The sequence below is a fragment of the Pteropus medius genome, unplaced genomic scaffold, assembly GCF_902729225.1.
Source record: "Pteropus medius unplaced genomic scaffold, Ma_sr-lr_union100, whole genome shotgun sequence".
NCBI lineage: Eukaryota > Metazoa > Chordata > Mammalia > Chiroptera > Pteropodidae > Pteropus > Pteropus medius.
The window spans coordinates 5,090,772-5,109,936 of NW_024344436.1; the positions used below are offsets into that span (position 1 = coordinate 5,090,772).

The 19,165-nt window shown below is 48.5% G+C and overlaps 1 protein-coding gene across 3 annotated transcripts in view; it reads left to right on the plus strand.

Moving 5' to 3' along the window:
- TXNRD2 (thioredoxin reductase 2) overlaps positions 1-19,165 on the plus strand; it is a 51,479-nt gene that overhangs the window by 1,607 nt on the left and 30,707 nt on the right. For 2 of the 3 annotated variants that reach the window (XM_039872873.1, XM_039872875.1), the window contains exons 2-8: positions 2,327-2,395; positions 8,278-8,334; positions 8,675-8,819; positions 9,396-9,470; positions 11,260-11,338; positions 11,802-11,864; positions 15,506-15,576. In XM_039872873.1, the coding sequence (XP_039728807.1) occupies positions 2,327-2,395; positions 8,278-8,334; positions 8,675-8,819; positions 9,396-9,470; positions 11,260-11,338; positions 11,802-11,864; positions 15,506-15,576 (559 nt within the window). The remainder of the gene's footprint in view (positions 1-2,326; positions 2,396-8,277; positions 8,335-8,674; positions 8,820-9,395; positions 9,471-11,259; positions 11,339-11,801; positions 11,865-15,505; positions 15,577-19,165) is intronic. The other variant, XM_039872874.1, reaches the window with a different exon arrangement.

Here is a 19,165-nt window from a genome sequence, read left to right on the forward strand (position 1 = left end):
CCCCCAGGAAAGACACCTGGTCTGACTTTGAGCCTCCTCTTCCATTTCACCTCCAGTTTCTCTGAGGGCAGGAAGATGCCTGCCCTGTCCCAGGCTTGGAAGGAGGCTGATGCAGCCCCTGAACAGGAACCAGCATGACAGTGTTGCTGTTATCTATTCCCTAACATCTGCTACCAGCGGTTCTCCTAGAGCAGCACACTGTTCATTCAGCTTTGTCACACTTCCTGGTTCCTGTGTCAGGCACTGTGTTCAGAGAGGAGCAGAAAATTTAAGGACAATAGGCTCAGAACACAAAGACCAGACAGACTTTCCAGGATCAGCCCTGCCTGCTGTGCCTGTCTGAGGTGGGGAGGGCGAGGCTGTGAGGCACTTGAGTGCATGGAGTGCACAGGTAACCCTGCACAACAGCCCCTGGCCTGCCTACCATGGCTCCTTCAGGGTCCTTCCTCCCCAGCAGGCTACCAAGACCCCACCATGTGTTTACAGGCAGATTTCTTACACATACAGAAGGCTCCACTGCTGGCCTCTTGCAAGTGATTATCAGACCCAGAGAGTTCCTGGGTGTGCACAATGGGTGAGGAGAGCAAACCACCAAAGATAAGCCCACAATCCAAATGGCCAGCTGCTCACCCTGCCCTCTGCCTGATAGTTGGCTGAGGGGCACAGCTGGGGCTTAGGGGTGTCTAGACCCAGCGGGAATCCTGCTGTGGTGGCAGGAAGGAACAGCACCTGCAATGGAAGGTAGGAGCATGCCCCTAGGCAAAACCTCCCCTCTGTCCCCACCATGGGCAGCCAGAGAGATTTGGCTCTGCCCAGCAGGCTTGTGCTCCTCATCCTGCGGTAGCTTTTCTCCAACCAGCAGTTGTTCCTCTGTTCTCTAGGCTCATATCAAAGCCATCAGAATAACTGACAGTAGTTTAAGGCCTCTTCAGAGTCCTTGAGTGAAATTTGGAATTGGGTCCACTTCGGACTGGCCGCTTGAACCGAATTGTGGCTCTTAGATCCATGTGTACCTGTACATGCATCTCAGGTGCGCTCAAATGCTGCCAGCTAGAGGGAACCTAGGTGATCCTGGCTGTGGGGTGGGCACAGCTGAGTGTCCCCACTGGGCAGCTGCTCCCTAGACTGCCCCAACTGCATGCCAGGGCCTCCTCTAGGCTTGAGCTCCTGTATCCTTACAGGAGCACAGACCCCAGACCATGGTCTGTGGGGCCTTTGTGGAGCCGGGGTCCCTGAGAGGCATGGGACTCCGGGGCGTTTTCTGATGCAGCCAGGAAGGTTGAGGTGGCTGTACAGATGGCTGCAGCCTTCTCACTGGCAAGCCAGGCTCTAATGCTGGTGTGGGGCAGGCGCACTGGCCTTGGATAGCAGACCTGCGACCCTGGGCTTTGCCAGGGAGCAGCAGCCAGCTCTGGATGCCCTGGCAGCAGTCTGCGCCCACCCCTAACTCCCCACCTACTGATCATTTTCTATTATTTTTTTCTTCCTTCACAGGGAGCAGACTTGTGCTTGGTGCTGGGTGTCCCTGACTTGGGCCATGGGTCACAGGCTGGCCACACTTAAGGACACACCTACCCTTACCTACCCTCTCCATGCCCTTCCTCAGTGTGCCCTTTTTAGTGGTTTTTTTTTGCCTCCACCTCCACAATAGTTTTCAGGAGAGAGACAGGCAATGCCTTCTGCAGGGCAGGAAAGATGTGACTGGTCTACTGTGCCAGGCTCAAGAGTGGAAGGGGCACGCTGCCTCTGAGATGACACCACAGTGAGCCTCAAAGATATTTCAGGGAGGAACTCAAGGCCTCGCAGCTCTTGCTGTTGCTCAGATTGGGTTCCCTCCGGAGCCCAGCATGCACTGGGTGGTGCTCTAAGAGGCATGGCTGATGCAGGGGCGGCTCTCTATTCTCCTTCACTTATAACAAAGGTGACCTTCACAACAGGTAGACGAAAGAAAAATGTTTGAGTCCTGTGTCTGGCTCAGAATGTTGGATGATGTTGGAGTTCAGAGTAGTCCTATCAGTTAAATTCTCTTCTTGAGTGGTGGTGGGTGGGTGGGTGGGGGGCGGCGTGAAAAGGCACTTGTACACCATACCAGGGGAAGTTGGCATGGAGTAATCTCAGGTCTTGTGCAGACAACTGTGCACCCAGTCACTGCCTTCTGCCACATGTGTGATATATCACCCCCCATCATCACAGAGTGGGGTCTCCCATGCAATGAAACAGATCCTGTGCCACTTTTAACTGGATGGAACTGCTTGCCCTTTGGAAATTGTGTTACCTTCAGGAACAATCCTGGCTTTTCCTTCTCACCCTTCACCCCTTACCCCAGCAGGACGTCAGGACTATGATCTCTTGGTGATTGGCGGGGGATCCGGCGGGCTGGCCTGTGCCAAGGAAGGTATGTGTCCTGTGTCCTAAATCCAACTGGCTCCTCCAATCTTTCAGGGCCCCCTGGAGTGGTCATTGTTGTTCTCCAAGGCTGGATGGGGAAACGCCTTGTGAGACCATGAGCAGAATGCACCGTCTTTGCAGCTGGCCTGCTGGCCTCTAGGGCTGTATCACCCTGCCAGGGTCACTCCAACAGTCTTGTCATTGTGCCCTGCTCCCTGCTGCATCCAGTCGTCTGTGCAGCACATAGCTGAGTCTGCCTTGACAGCACCTCCAGGCCTCACAGGATCTGCCACTACCCATTGGATATGTCTCCTACTACCCATACCCTCACTCATACCATGCCAGACTCTTGCCTCTTTGCTGTGCTTCAGTGCTTCCCTAGGTCTTTCTGGCCTTGCACCTTACCCTGCCCATCTGCTGTGCCTGGTCTGCTCTTTACCTGCCTAGTTGTCTGCGGGGCTCGCTCACCTTCCTTCAGTCTTTGCTGCTGAGAAAGCCCTACTTAGAATTGCACCCCTCCTACACATCTGGCCCCTGTCTCTGGCTCCACTGTTCTTGTTTTTAAAATTGTCCCCCAGAGATCACGGTTTGTTCCACTGGCTGTATCTTGCTCTCCAGATAGACCTGGGCACCCAAATGGGCCTAGGCACCCTTGGTAGGGGCGATGAGTAAAGATGTGTTCAGTAAGTGGGCTGGACCCAGAGGCATCTGGAGACATCAAGTGCCACTAACCCGGTGGGGAGCAGATTGCCAGTGTTGCACTGTGGACGCTGTGCTCTGCACTAGCAGTGCCCAGTGGTCTGCTTCCCAGTCTAAATGACAAGGAGACAGATATGGGAGAGTGGAGGAGAGGAGACGGGAGAGAAACAAGGTCCAAAACCAGAGGGAGTTGAGCAGGCATCCTGGCCATGAAACTATGGCTCTCTGACAGCAGATAACTGGGTTTTAGAATCATAGTTGGTGTAAAAGAAATTTGCTCTTGCTCCAAGGGGTGGGAGAGGGGCCAGCCTGCACTGGGGGCAGGAACCTGTGAAGTCTTTCAGCTGATTTGGGAGCCCACAGAGGGATGCAAGGTTCTCACCCCACTAGACCACAGAGCCACCCCAGGAAAGACTGTGCAGATGGGCCAGTTGCCTTTCCCTTTAGCAAGAGAAAGCCCTGGACTTTGTGTTCACTTCAGTGTTGTCTCTAGAGACACAGTTCATTAACCCAAAACAGTTCTCAGGTCTGTCTTTGGCTTTTATAACAGTGGCATTTGTGGTACTTTTTTATAGCTTTATTGAGACATAATTGACATAATATAAACAGTACATATTTAAAGTGGACAGCTTGACATATGTACAGACCTGTGAATCCAGTACCATAATCAAAATAGTGAATGTACCAGTCACCCCTGTATTAGTGTGCTGGGACTGCTGTAACACATATCATAGACTGGGTGCTCAAACAGCAGAAATGTATTTTCTCACAGTTATGGAAGCTGAAAGTGTGAGATCAAGGTGCCATCAGGATCAATTTCTTCTGAAGCCTCTCTCTTTGGCTTATAGATGGCCTCCTTCTCACTATGTACCCCTGTGAGTGTGTCTTATTCTCCTCGTAAGCACACCAGTCAAATTGGATTAGGGGCCACCCTAATGACCTCACTCTAACCTAATCACATCTGTAAAGACCCTGTCTTCAAATAAGGTCACATTCTGAGATACTGGGGGTTAGGACTTCAGTTTGGGAGGCCGCAGTTCAGCCCATAATAACCCCTAAAATTTCCTCAAATCTGGAGAAGCCCTTCCTGCTCTTCCCTCCCTGCTGCATCCCCAGGCAACCAGTGATCTGCTTTCTCTCATTATAGATTAGTTTGCATTTTCTAAAATTGTGTATAAATGGAACCATGCTATATGTATTCTTACTTTTCTGGCATCTTTCATGTAGCATAATTATTTTGTTTTATCTATGTTGCTGTGTGTATCCACAGCTCATTCCTTTTTCTTGCTGATTGGTATTCTGTGTGTATATATATGCGTGTGTGTGTGTGTGTGTGTGTGTGTGTGTTTAAATTCTCTTGGGTATACGCTTCAAAGAGGAATAGGTGGACATGTGGTATATCTCTTATTTAGTATTTCTTTTTTTCATTTCTTTCAGCAATATTTATAGTTTCCAATGTACAGGTCTTTCACATCTTTTGTCAGATTTATCCCTAAATATTTCATTTTTTAATAACAGCTTTATTGAGATATAAGTCACACACCATACAATTTACTCACTTAAAGTTCATAATTCATTGGTGTTTAGTTTATTCACAAAGCTGTACAATCATTGCCCCACAATCAATTTTAAAACATCCTCATATATACTCTGCCCATTAGTAGTTACTCCCCATTCCTTCACTCCTTGGCCTCTGGCAACTACTGTTTTACTTTCTGTCTCTATGAATTTGCTTATTCTGGACATTTTATGTACATATGTGGACTTTTGTCACATAGCATGATGTTTTCAGTGTCCATCCGTGATACAGCATGTGATAGTACTTCATTTCTTTTTATGGCTGAGTATTATTTCATTGTATGAGTAGACCACATTTTGTTTATCCATTTGTCTATTGATGGACATTCGAATCATTTCCATTTTTTGGCTGTTATAAATAATGCAACTATGAACATTTCTATAAAAGTTATTGCGTAGACTTTCATTTGTATATCTATGGAGAAATGTCTGTTCAGAACTTTTTCCTTTTTAAAAATTGGGTTTTTTTAAATTATTGAGTTATGAGAGGGTTTTTTTTTTTTAACATATGTATTCTATATACTAGACCCTTATCAAATATATGATTTGTAAATACTTTCTCCCATTCTTGGGATTATCTTTTTACTTTCTTGCTGGTGTCTTTGCAATAGAGCAGTTTTTAATTTTGAATAAGTCCAGTTTATCTGTTGTTTCTTTTGTTGCTTATGCTTTTGGCATCATATAAGAAGCAGTTGCCTAATCCAAGGTCACAAAGATTTGTGCCTATGTTATCTTCTAAGAGGTTTACAGTTTCAGCTTTTGGAGTTAGGCCCTTGGTCCTTTTTGAATTAATATACAAATATGGTGTGAGATAGTAGCCTTAGAGTTTATGGTAGACATCTTTAACTTGTCACAGGCTACTTTCAAGTGATATTCTCCCACTTCACGTGTAGTATAATAGCATGCTTCCATTTCTCCCCTCCCAGCCTGTGTTCGATCTTGTGATACATTTTACTTTTATTTACATGCTTTAAACCCCAGAATACATTGTTCTTATTTTTGTTTAAACAGTTACTTCTAAAGAATTTTAAATAATCAGTAAAAAATCTTATAAGCCTGCCATGTGGTCACCGTTTCTGGTGCTCTTCATTCCTCGGTGTGGATCCTACTTTCCATCTGACATCATTTTTCTTCTACCCTGTGGACATGCGAAAACGTTTCTTGTAATGTGGCTCTAGGCATAATGAATTCTTTCAGTTTTTGAATGTCTGAATATATCTTTATTTTGCCTTTTTAAAAAATATTTTTTCTAGGTATAAAATTCAGGTAGACATTTTTTTTCTTTTAGTACTTTAAAGATGTTCTCCACCCCTACTCCATTCTCTCTTGCACTGTTTCTGATGATAAATCCTCCACCCTCTTTATCTTTGTTATTCTGTCGTGTGTGTATTTTTTTTTTTTTTTTTTTTTTTAGGATCTTCTCTTTTCATTGGTTTTTGGTGATTTCATGGTAGTGTGCCTTGGTGTAGTTTTTAACCATTTTTCTTCTGGACTTCACTGAGCTTCCTGGGTCTGTGGATTTATAGTTTTCATCAAGCTATGAGAATTTTTAAACATTATTTCTTCAGATAGTTTTCCTGTCCTTCCCTCTCTCCTTCACTTCTGGAGACTTTAATTACCTGTATATTAGGCTACTCAAAGTTGCCCTGCTGCTCATTGGTGCTCTTTACATTTTGGATAGTTTCTATTCCTATGTTTTCAAATTCACTAATAAAAGATTCTACAATGTCTAATCTATCATTACTCCCACTCAGTATAGTTTTTGTCTCATGTACTGCATTTTCATCTCCACAAATTTTACTTAGGTCCTTTTTTATATCTTCCATGTTGCTCCTTAACTTTCTGAACATATGGAATATAGTTATAGTACTTGTTTTACTGTTTTCTGCTAATTCTGACATCTTTGTCAGCTCTTGGCCAGTTTCCATTAACTGATTATTCTCTTTACAGCTTGTATTTTACTGCTTCTTTGCCTGGTCATTTTTGGTTGAATCTCAGACACTTTGAACTTAACCTTGTTGGGCTTTCGATATTTTTGTATTCCTAGAAATATTTTTGAGCATGTTCTGCCAGTGAGAGAGTTTGATCTTTTTGGATCCTCTACTTAAGATTTGTTTGACAGGTCTGGAGCTGTGCCCAATCTAGGGTCATTATTCTCAACTACTGTGGCATGACCTCCCTTCTGCTTACCCAGGAATTATGTGTTTTCTCCAGGCTGGCTTCTGGGAATAGACACTGTTCCTGGCCTTGGGTGAGCATTATCTCCTTTGATCCTTCTGGATGGTTTTTTCCCAGCCTTGGGTAGTTTCCTCACACACATGCACTGATCAGATGTCCAGGGTTCTCTGTGCAGCTCTCTCCTCTCTGGTAATTTGTGCCAGGAACTCTGGCTGCCTTGGTCACCCTAGCCCCTCAGCCCCTCTCCTCAGCCAGGGAGTCTGCTGAACTCTGCTGGAACCACCCCCTATACCGGGTCCTGGAGACTCCGATTCTGGGGCTCACCTTGTTCCTTTCCTGTTGCTCCGATATTGCTGTCCTTTGTTTTCTGATCTCCAGTGTCTTAAACCCACTGTTTCATGTACTTTGTCTGGATTTTTGGTTGTTTTAGATGGGAGGGCGCATCTAGTCCCTGTTGGTCTATTGTGGTCAGATGTGAGAGTTGGGCGTTGGCATGATTATCGAGGTCCCTTGGCCGGAGCTTTTAAATTGAGCACTGGAATCCTAATTAGTTGAGCCAAATGGGCTTTTAAATGAAGTCTTCTAAAACTTTGCTCTGATACCCATGAATCGAGTGTGTTCTGTAGTATTTGGAACACTCATGGCTTCATGACATTTAAGTCAGACATGCTTTCTGAGACAGTCAAGTCCAGGGTCAGGGCTCGGCCAATACCATGCCAAGGGGAAGCCCTGTGATTAGCTCTGCCTCACTGGTATCAGGGACTCATAGCCCAGGGGAACCTGCTGACAGCCAGGGAGGAGCCAGGAGGCTCCAGGCAGCAGGTGCGGTTTTGTGCCTGGGTTCACTCTACCTCTAGGGGCTGGCTGGCCCTGGCTTTGCCATTTCACTTCTCCAGAGCTTCTGTGTCCTCACCCTGAGAGCAAGGCAGCAAAAGCACATCTGAGAGGCCCTGACGAGGGCAGACCATGAGTGGAGGCCACACGTAGTGTCTGGTGGGGAGGAGAGGAGGTGGCAAGTTCATTGGGAGGGCCTGAGTTGGTTACGAGGGGAGTCCAAGTCCAGGGCCTCTCCCGGGGGGTAGGCACTCCTTCAGTGCATCCTAGCATGCTCAGGGTGGGCACTGGGCTCAGGTGGGCACTGCTGAGTGTCTGGGCCTGGAACCAGGTGGGGTGGGAGGCGAGGGAAGGCTGTGCCCAGTGCTGCCATGGTGAGTGGTGCAAAGGCTGTGGTCCAAGAAGAAGGTTCCCAGCTGTGGGCAGCATGGCTGGGTGGCATCAGGCACAGGGAGACCTAGATGCAGAGCTGGCCAGCAGCCGCTGGCCCAGGTCCTTCCCCACTCTCTTCTAGGCCTCATGGGCCCCTGAGGTCCCTGTTCCCAGCTGTGAAGCAGCTCCCCGGTTGTGCCCACTTGCCTTCTTCTCTTGTCATTCCAGCTGCTCAACTGGGAAAGAAGGTGGCCGTGGTAGACTATGTGGAGCCTTCCCCCCGAGGTAGGCAGCCTCCAATGACAGGAGCCATGTGCCCTGGGGAAGGGGCCTGGGTGGAGGTGCAGTCATGGTACAGAGGGCAGTTGAGCCCAGAACCAGCCTGTCCCAAGTCTCCAGAGAGTGTTGTTTCTCTTATAAGCTTCGTTACATTAAAGTTCTATTCTTCTCATTTAAAAATGATTCTGAACACAATTATACGGAACAAATCTGTGGGACATGGTCACCTGGGCTGTGTTTGAGTTATAAACCCAACTTAAAGGAATTCTAAACAACTGTAGAAGTGTAGGAAATCCTTTAGAGTCACCTGAATATAAGTCTAAATGTGCTCTTCCCAACATACCAGGTACCAGGTGGGGCCTCGGTGGCACCTGTGTGAATGTCGGCTGCATCCCCAAGAAGCTGATGCACCAGGCAGCACTGCTGGGGGGCATGATCAGAGATGCCCCCCACTATGGCTGGGAGGTCGCCCAGCAGGTACCACACAACTGGTGAGGAGCCCAGCCCATTCCTAGTGCTTTTCTGCTACTCACAGAGGAGGTAGAGGTTTGTCTTGTTAGCTCTCAGGGGAGCATGCTGTCTCACCTGGGCTTCTCACTTGGTACAGTCCTGGGTACCTAGACATTTGTCAGTGCCTAGCAGGTGCAGGGGGCGATGCTGCTGCATCTACTGGATAGCGCCCTTGGATGCTGCTGAAGGTCGAACAGTGCACAGGACACCCAAGAGGATGACACAACCCAAAGGCCAGTGGCTCAGTATGGGAGCCACTTCAGGTTTATTCAAAGCTATGCACAGGCCCCTTTATGGTTCTCAGTTGACCTGGATGCCGGGCCACTGCTGTATCCTAATGGCTGTAGACCAAAGCCTTATTTTTCATGAGTCCAAAGATTCACGACCCCAAACCTGGGACAGAGGCGGTGGCTGTAGGGATAAACGTCACATTTTACCACCTTTAGAAATACTGCCATTTGTTTCTGTTAATGCACCGTTTGTATGTAATAGTCTTATGGGACTCTACAGCTAATGCTTCTGTGGTGGTTTTAACGTTTGGTTTTGTGCATTAATAGGAGGAAGATGGCAGAAGCCGTTCAAAACTACGTGAAGTCCCTGAACTGGGGGCACCGGGTGCAACTGCAGGACAGGTACTGAAGCCTCATCTGGCTCTTTAGCCTTCTCTGGGTCATTTTATGCCTTGACGACAAGCCCTTACTAATGGAGGGCTCAGCAGCAATAAGACAAGGGGCCCCTGTTCATGAGGCGGGGCATGCAGACAAGCAGTGGATGGACTGAGTGCCCTGGGAGTGGAAGGCCACCATTTAGGGAGCTACCTGCAAGGCCCAGAGCAGTGAGGAGCAAGGGGCACGTTGGCGGAATGGCTGTAACTGGGAGGGGGAGCAGGTGTGCTCAGGGCTGAGAGCACGAGGGCCAGATGTGGAGGCTGGCGAGGGCCATCCCAGTGGACAGTTCCTTCCTTGAGTGGGCAGCCTTTCTCCTGCCAGGGTCAACCACAGTTATGTGGTTGGTGTAAACTGGAGGCCCAGGTGCTTCCCCATGAACTCCACACCTCACCTCATGCCTCCTACACTGTGAACCCAACACCACATCGCACACTTCCAGCTCCCTGGGCTTGGTGAAGGGGCCTGGCATTGTGTGCTGGAGCATATGTGTAACATGATCACTCCCTCCTGAAACCATCCTGTCCCACCATCCCCTTACGGTCCCCTAGTCCAAATGCTAATACTTTGCCCCACTGAAGAATCCTCCCCAAGGACAGCTGCCAGGAGAAGAGGTGCCTGAAACTGCACTTGACTAAGGCTAAGCTTTGCTCCTTGCTCAGCAGTTCTGCTCTGTGCCCATGCAGGTCATGAAAGGGATAGTGGTCCCTCAAAGGTCTGGTGGTCCTCATCTGAGCATCCCTAGCTTGGCTCTGATGGGTCTTCCTGCGTTATGCAGTAGGCAGCTGTTTTGTATCTCCTCACCCAAGAAAGCTGAGCCAGGAAGCTGCCACCTCGGCTTCCCCAGGGGTCGCCCAGGGAGCTAAGCTGTATGGTGTTATTTCTCTTCTGAATGGGGCTCCCATCTCTGGGTGTCCCCCTGTGCAGTTTTCTGGAAACATCGGGCTCTGCCATCCATCCTGCCTGACTCTGGGTGGGCACCAAACAGGCCAGGCCCCAGGCCGGCTCCAGAGTTGCCTGCAAAAGGAGAGCAATGCAGTGTGTCTGTATCCTGCTGCTGTTAGCAGGTTGTGGGGTGAGTGAGGACGTCTGCAGAACATGGAGGCGCAGGGCCTGGCAGTGGGGAGAGCACAAGGTTAAGGTGGCAGTGAAGGCTTACCAAAGTGTAGCCTTTGTGATTAGAAAGGAGTGGGCTGCTTCTTTACACCATGTGTCCGACCACCCTTGTGTCCTCATTGTCATACCCATTCTCCCAGCCTTACTGTCCCCTAAAAGCTGGGATGATGCCTACCTGCCAGATGTCCTCCCTTGCCCTTGCCAGTGGAAAGTTGGTGATTTGGGTGTTTCAGGGCAATTGGATACACATGTGGGGGGGGCGGGGTCTCTTCCCTGGTACACAAGGAATCCAAGGAATGTGACAATGACAAGGACTGACCCCAGGGGAGGCCCAACTACTGCTGTCATCACACACCAGGACTGTACTTGGGCTCTCAGGACTGCACTGACCTGGCTTCCATCCTTACCTGGCGGCTATGGTCGCCACGTCCCAGGGAACCTCCGGGGGACATGGGAGATGGCGAGCTGCTTCCCAGTGCAGTTCTTCACTCCCCTCTTCCCCACCTGAGCTATGGGTGGTGGATGATGGACTGTGGGCCCTAGCTCACCTTTTAGCAGTCTGCACAGTGCTCTCTATTTAATTCCCTAGGTGACGCTTAATTTGTATAGGAAATGTATGAAAATTCTATTTATTTTATAGAAAAGTCAAGTACTTTAACATCAAGGCTAGCTTTGTCAATGAGCACATGGTTCGCGGTATCGCAAAAGGTGGGAAAGAGGTGAGTCTTGACTGTTCCATGGACTTTGGTGCTATTCTCAGTAATAAGTTCTGCTCGGTTGACCAGACAGATCCCTCTGAGGCTCCTTGTAATTCTTTATGAGGGATAAAATGAATCGCAAGCTATGCATGTTTCTCCTGGTTGCCACTTTCAGAGGGCAACAGGCAACCTGTGACAAGGGTGGATGATCACACCCTTGCAGAGTTTTGTGGAGATTCATGGAGACATCTGCAGGGTGCTTTGTAAACTGAAGTGCTTGCATTTGAACATTTCCCTGCCATCCTCTGCCTGTCCCCTTGACCCCTGATGGTCTCCCAGCTTTGCTTGGCCTCTGAGCTACTGCGTACAGAGTCTGCAGTTAGAATTGTGGGTCTCTGCCCAGGGGCACCTGCAGGCATTGAGCCCTCCTTGTAGATGACATTGGTGTACCTGTTTGACTGTGGCTTTCTTGGTTTCTTCTCAGACTCTGCTTTCGGCTGAGCACATTGTCATCGCTACTGGAGGGCGGCCGAGGTACCCCACGCACGTGAGTGCCCTCAAAACACCGTCTTCCCCCACACCCTGACCATGTTCATGGTCTCTGGACTCATGTGGTACACTGTTTACATCCACGCTTCCCACACCAGCAGTCTTCCCCACTCTTCTTTAGAAATTTGTGTGTGTGTGTGTGCTCACTATTGTCAATTTCTATTTTCCAGTTCTCTCTCAATTTCATTCTGCTGAATTAGGTCACTGGGGGTCCCCACACTACGAACTCTAAGAGCCATTCTCAATTCATTCTTCAGATGGCTCCTGGGACACCACCAGATCTGTTCTTCTTTTATCTCAGTATCACTTTTTCTCAATCCCCTTTGTTGATGCCTCCTTTTCTCTCAGCCTCAAAATATTGACATGTCTAGGACTTAAGCCTTGTTCCTCCTCCTCCAAACCCAAATCTTTTTTTAATGACATAAAATTCACATACTACAAAATAAACCCTTTTAAAGGGTACAATTCAATGATTTTTTTAGTGTTTCACAGAGCTGTGCAGCCATCAATCTCTACTACTTAATTCCAGAACATTTTCGTTACCCCAAAATGAAACTCTGTACCCATTAGCAGTCACTCCCTGCTTCCCTCAGTCCCTGGCCATCACTGGTCTGCTTTCTGTATCTATGGATTTACCTGTTCTGGATATTGCACATAAATGTGCACAAGATGTGGCCTTTCCAACTGGCTTCCTGCATTTAACATATGTCTTCAGGGTTCATTCATGGGGTAGCATGTGTCGGAACTTCATTCCTTTTTATGACTGAATAATATTCCGTCGTATGTGTATGCCACATTTTGTTTACCTCCTTGTCTATTAATGGATGTCTGGGTCGTTTCTACTTTTGGCTATTATGAATAATGCTGCTATGAACATCTGTGTCGAAGTTTTTCTGTGGATTTAAATTTTCACTTCTCTTGGGTACATACCTAGGAGTGAAGTTGCTGGCTCATAGGGTAACTCTGTGTTTAACCCTTTGAGAAACTGCCAGACTATTTTCCAAAGCGGCTGCACCATTTTATACTCCTACCAGCAGTGTTATGAAGGTCATACTTTCTTGTTTCTTTGCATGTCTTGTAGTTTTTTGTTGATGAGTGAATTTTTCAAATAAAATAATGTATTAACTCTGGAAATCAGAATTTCCCTCCACTGTAGGGTTTTGTTTATTGCTCTTAATTTGCTGGGTGACTTTTCTGAACTGGTTTTGTAAAGTCTTCATTTTTGTCATATGAGGACACTGAAGTCTCTGCTCAGTTAGCTTAGTGGTCAGCTAATGACAGGATAGATATTTCCTTAGATATTACCTGGAACTAAGAAATCTCCCAGTCTTTGCCAAGGACCCTTGTGGACACCTTTAACACTCAGAAGAACTCTGCCTTAGCTCTAACTTCCTGCATGTGCAGGGTCTCAAGATTAGCCAGAGGTGAGAGCTGAGGCCATCTTAGGTCTTTTCTGGGTGTGTGCACAGCCCAGTGCTTACACCTAGCTGCCTAGATCTCAGGAATATGATGGAGCTTTTCAAAGCCCCTGTGGACATCTCATTCCTCAGCTTTTCCTTTTACACTTTTGGTTAGTCTGTTGTTTGCGTCAACTGTTATCCATCACTTCAGGCAGCCGTGATGTTTAGTCATTGGGCAAATCCTCCCCAGGGAGAGGCTTTCAGCACTGGGTAAGTTCGAGCAAGGTCAGATGAAGACAAGCCTATTGAGTGGGGTGTTTCAGGGAACCACTAGCCAGGTCAACCAATGACTGTTCTTTGGGAAAGAGCTTTGAATGGGCTCTGGCTCTGTTCTGCTCTCTTTGGTACTGTCATTTTTCAAGTCTGCCACTGAGTTGGGGGATGGGACTAGAGTAAGTTAAAACTCCACAAAACTTAACCATTCTTACCAAGTTTTAGCCATTTTTCTTGACTTAATGTTCTCTGTGTTGCCACAAGCCTTCAGTTTATTTCCAGAATTATGAAAAAGTTTAATCTGACAGTTTTTTTCCAGTTCTTTTGCTGTTTTTATGGAGGGGTGAACTTTGAGGAGGTCCTCACTCCACACCTCCTGGCCCATTCTTACATGTGGGGGCTTTCTGTCCTCCCCCTGTGAGGAAGATGGAGCTGAGGAAGAGGCCCCCAGGGGGTGGTGGGGGGGAATGGGAAGCAGGAACAGAGGGGTTTGGCTGAGGCCATATCCTCACGGGTCTCGCAGGGGATCCCGTAACTGGGTGCCTTGAGCCCTGAGCCTCCATGTGGGCCACAGTAAAGTGTACAGGCCCACAGGTCCCATGGGCCTAGAGGCCACTCCTGCCTCCTACTTAGACCTAGGTGGAGCACGAATGGAGGAAGAACAAAGAGTGTGGTTCTGCTTTTTCTCAGACATCTAAATCCTGAACTTGCACTTTCTGTTTCATGCTTTCTCTGAAAATGGAGCACAGAGGGAAAAGCATACCTCTAATTCTCAGGGGCCACTGGACCTCCCCTCCTGTTGTCAGGCCAGCAATAGCAGCCTCCAGAGGCAGTTTGTGCACAGGGCTGGCTGTTGGGCAGACTGCATGGTTCTGTAGGATGGCAGGGTGCTGTTGTTTACGGTAGCTACAACAGACGGGGCAAAGTGCGTGACCGTTAGTGACCCTTCACCCAGTAGCCGGACCCATGCTGGTTCTGCCTAAAGCCTCTAAAGGCCATAGTCAGCTTCCGGCAGCCAGGCGGTCATCTCAGCTCCTTTAAGGCACCAGGCAGAGCTGCACACATGCCCGAGTCAGGGCACCCTGAGGAGGGGCTGGCCTGGTCTTACCCTGCTGGTCCTCGGCTGAGCAACTGCTGATGTCTCCATTTGCCCAGAAGGGGATGAGGCAGGACCTGCCAGTCCTAGGGAGGGCAGCTCCGTGGCTGTTCTGCTCTCTGCCACTCTGCCCAGGATGACCCCGCGGCCCACCCCCCTGGGTGCCTGCCAAGATTTACTTGTGTTTTAGTCCCTTTGATTTTCAGAACTTTTGATTTTCCTTCCACAAACCCAAGAAATTCCTGACTTTATTTTATTTTGTTTTTTGCCAGTTGGAGTCATAAACTATAAAATCCATTTCCTCTCCACCAGTACGTCTTCTTCTTAAGGCCTCTGAGAGGGCAATTGTCCTGGTGACTTGTCCACCTGCTTAGCAGCCCCCCATCAGTTCCTGCGGGGACACAGGGTGCTCTGTATAATTCCTGGGCACGGGGCCCACCTGTACTGTCCCTCAAGGGTGCCCAGTTGCATTCAGCCTTCAGCCTGGCGCCCTTGTAGCTGGCTTGCCCCTCCATCCCTCATTTCCCCCTGTCCTCCCAACAGCCCTGAATCTGGATCAAGGTGGATGTCCCAAGGAGCAGAGAGGAAATACCTGCTGGTCGTACCCTGGCTCTGTGGCCTCCTCACACAGCCTAAGAGAGCTTGGTGCTTTTGTGCTAGGCAGATGGCACACCAAGTTAGATATAGACGGGTTACCTGTCCCTAGAGGTCCCAACCTGAAGAAAAGTCTGTGGAGCAAGGAAGCACACTCACAAGTGGGTTGGGGTGGTTCTGGTTGAGTTGGATCTACTAAACGGGCATCCCCTTTGAGGACATCTCCAGGACAGGCCAGATTACACTCTTCTCACATTAATCCTTTTTTCTGCATAGATCGAAGGTGCCTTGGAACACGGAATTACAAGTGATGATATCTTCTGGCTGAAGGAATCCCCTGGAAAAACGTAAGACCTGATGTGTGCCTGAGTGGGGGTCTTCTTTGTTCACCTTCCTACGTGTCGGGGCCATGTAGAATGCTGTGTGGTCCTTTCCTAGTGTGTTCTTTCCCATCTACTTGAGAGGAGGACAGAAAGCCCGCTATTCATGCCCCATAGAGGGTTTGGTGACACATCCTGTGACTGTCTTAGAAGTGATGGCATGTGTGTCACCGAGTGAATTGGACATTTATTGTCTAGGGCAGTGGTTTCCAAAGTGGCATTCAAGGAGGTAAAGAAGGTTCAAGTTATCAGGAAAAACCCTTGACCCTTCCAGCCTCGATTAAACGTCCCTGCTTTCATTTGGTTCACACCTTGGGCTTCCCTGTGGTCTAGCAAAGGCTCCAAAGACCTCAGTAACCACAGCCCAGTTGTGGAAATACTTGTGGAATGAGTGGTTTTATACTCTCCAGGAAAGTGAAAATGCACTAAGTTCATTTCATGCACCCACAGAGCAGGCTGTTGGGGGTTCCAGGTCCAGACAGCTCCTGCCTGTTAAGTGTGGCGGGAACGTCATGCTCGCAGGGACTTCATGCTCACTGGGACCGGAAAGGCCACCAGAGGGCAGCAGAGGCTTGGTCATCAGCAGCACTCCGCGGCCTTGGGACTTGCTTGCAAGAAAATATGGGTGGAAAAGTGTATCCAGAGGTGGACAGGCATGTGTGCACAAGTATACGTGTGAGGCAGTGTATATGCATGTGTTGTGTGCATGTGTGTTGTGTACATGGGGAGTATGTGTGCATGCCATGTGCTCTGCTAGCCATCATCGTTCCCTGTTCACATGGCATCTTTGGTCAGGGCTGAGGGTGGATTCCCTTGAACGGATATGGCGTAGTTTATTTTATCTTTCCACCATTCACAGGCATCTCAGTAGTTTCTCTTTTCGGTTGTTATAAAATGTCGCAATGAAAACCTTTGGTGTGCATCTTACATACTGTCGTAAGTGCTTCTTATGCATTACAAATACCTGTTGATGTTTCCACAAGTAGAAACCTCAAGTCTAGGCAGGTGCCCTTCACACTTTCACACGTCTGCTAACATGTTCCCCCCCGGCGAGCCACACCGTATCACACGTGCACTTGTGCTTCCTGTCTCCTCCTCCTCACGTGGGCATTAGCTTTTCCAAAAGGCAGAAAACCGAAAGGAGCCTCTCCTGCTTCCATGGGGTGACTGCAAATTGCTTCTGCCAGAGGCATGTTGAGTCCCTCCCAACATCTGTGCTCAGGCTCACTCAGGTGTGTGTCCATCACCTTCCACTAGTTCCCTAGACTGTGGTTTGTCTTTTGACTTGGCGATAGTTTTTCATGCAGAAGCTTTTAATTTTTATATTGTCATGTTTGTTACTTTTTTATGCGTAATTTCTGGGTTTCTGTTCTTTTATTGTTGACTCTCCAGTAGGTAAACATGACGTGGTTTTATTTGTTTGCTATTATTAATCTTTTTGTGTATTTATTGACTGTTTAAAATTGAGTGCCTGTATGTAAATTCATATATGAGGGTGTGTGTGTGTGAATTGTCAGCTTGGTCCTTGGCCCGCTTTCTGTCTGGCTTTTCTTTTTCTTCTCTTATCTCTTTCTTATCTTCCAACTGGTTGCATATTAGGGCTGTGATCCCATGTCGTTTATGTCGCAGATTTTCTCAGCTTGTCATGTCTTTTAACTTGTGCAGTGTACAAATGTTTTTTTTTTAATGTAACTTAGATCTCTTTTTACACTTAATGGCTTTTAGATTTATTGCATATTCAGGAAAGCTTACCCCACCCCCAAGATGGTTTTTGAAAAAAAGCCCCTATATTTTCCCTTAGGGTTTCCACCTGTCAGATTCGCCTTTGTGTCCTTGAGTGTCTGCAGTTCATCCATGGTGTGGTGAGGTGGAGACTGGGCTGCCGAGGTCCAGCATTGCCACCCGTCCCCGCGAGCCCCTCAAGCTATCTGAAAGCTCTGTCCCCGAGTTGAGTTCCCGTCATGCTCTGGCTCGACTCTGGCTTTCCTGGGCCACTGGCAGGAGTGCCTGGCATTGTCTTCAGACAGGACTGGAGAGGGAAGTCCAGGTGCAGTGGGTACTGGTGGCGCTCAGCAAGGTGGCCCTGGCTTGGGCTGCTCCTCTGTGACTGTGTGCTAGGGGCAGCAGCTCACTCAGCTGAGAAGACAGGAAAGAAACTGCAGTGTTTATTTTCTTCAGAAAAAAAACATTTAGAAGATTTTTTTTAAAAAAAGCTCTTTGGTTTAGAAGGAATCTAGGTATGTTATTGTTTAAGAAAAAAAGTGTTTGCAATGTATCAGTCACCCGTTTAGTTCTGAGCATGATTTATGTGAGGAAATGGTTTTTTTTAAAAAATTAAGCTGGAGATATATCCCTGTACGATGCTTCTGTGAAAATGCGGCTTTTGTCCGGTGCTGTTAATGCAAGTTGTAACAGTGTGATATGGGAGTCAGTGTTTACATGTTACATTCCTCCGCACAGTCAAAATAAGCCCGCAGGGTCTACAGTAGCATTTCTGTATTTTATCAGCTTGGGCTGGGGCTGAGGGGGAGGCCTCTGCTCACACTTGGAGGAGCTGTTTCTGCCAGATTTATTTGCCTTATAAATATTCCCCATGTTTATTTTAACTCGCCTTTAAAATGGAGCTGAAATTAATATGGACCTGAGGGCTGCCCCCTAGCCCCAAGTGCCTCCTGTCACTGGGCGGGGATGGTTTTACTTGGTCCTATCCAGGAGGCCCAGCCAGTGGCTAAGGGTGCCCAGCATGCCTGGCCTCCGCCTGCAGCGGGCACTGTGTTCATTCACTGGCTCCCCATGGCCTATTGGAAGCTTTGGATGGGCACGCCTGGCCCCAGGTCTCTTGTGGAGTCTGCACTATGCACAGGGCCTCCCACCCTACTTCTCTTCCCATGATGGGTCGTGGGCAGCAGTTAACCTTCTTTCCGGGTTTGTCTGTGTGGGGCAGTGACCAGTAGCTTCAAAACTGGTGAGTGGAGCCCATGGTGGGGCCTGCAGCCTTTGACTTCTCGTGATTGTTCCATGCCACCTTGGCTGGACTTTGGACCCCTGTGGCCACAGTGGCGTCCCGGCTACATGGACATGTGAGGGGCCCCCTTTCCTCCTTTGTTTGTGTACAGGTGTCTGGGTTGCCCAGGGCTGGACAGATGGCAGATGCCGGTGGCCAGGCCTGAGCCCAGTTGGCAGAAAATAGAATCAACCCCCTCACTACACAGCTGGGTGCCTGGTTTGGAACCCCTGGAGGTGATGGATCACATGTAGAAGACTCCAGCAAGTACAGGGGGAGCTCCAGAGTCTGTGAGCAGGACCCTCTAAGGCCAGGCCGGGGTGAGGTGGGCCTCCACAGGTAGGCATCTACAGCTCAGCCTCCTGAATGCCACTTTTGTGTCTGGCTTGTTTGCCTCTTCCATTATTCTTGTTTCTTCATTTTTCTGTGGAAATCCAGGACAGATTGAAGATGGCGTGGATGATTCCAGAGAAAGGACAGGGTTCCCTGGGCAGGTAGGAGCCCCCTGGAAGGAATGGGCAGGGAAATGATGGCCACTTTGGGAAGCTATCC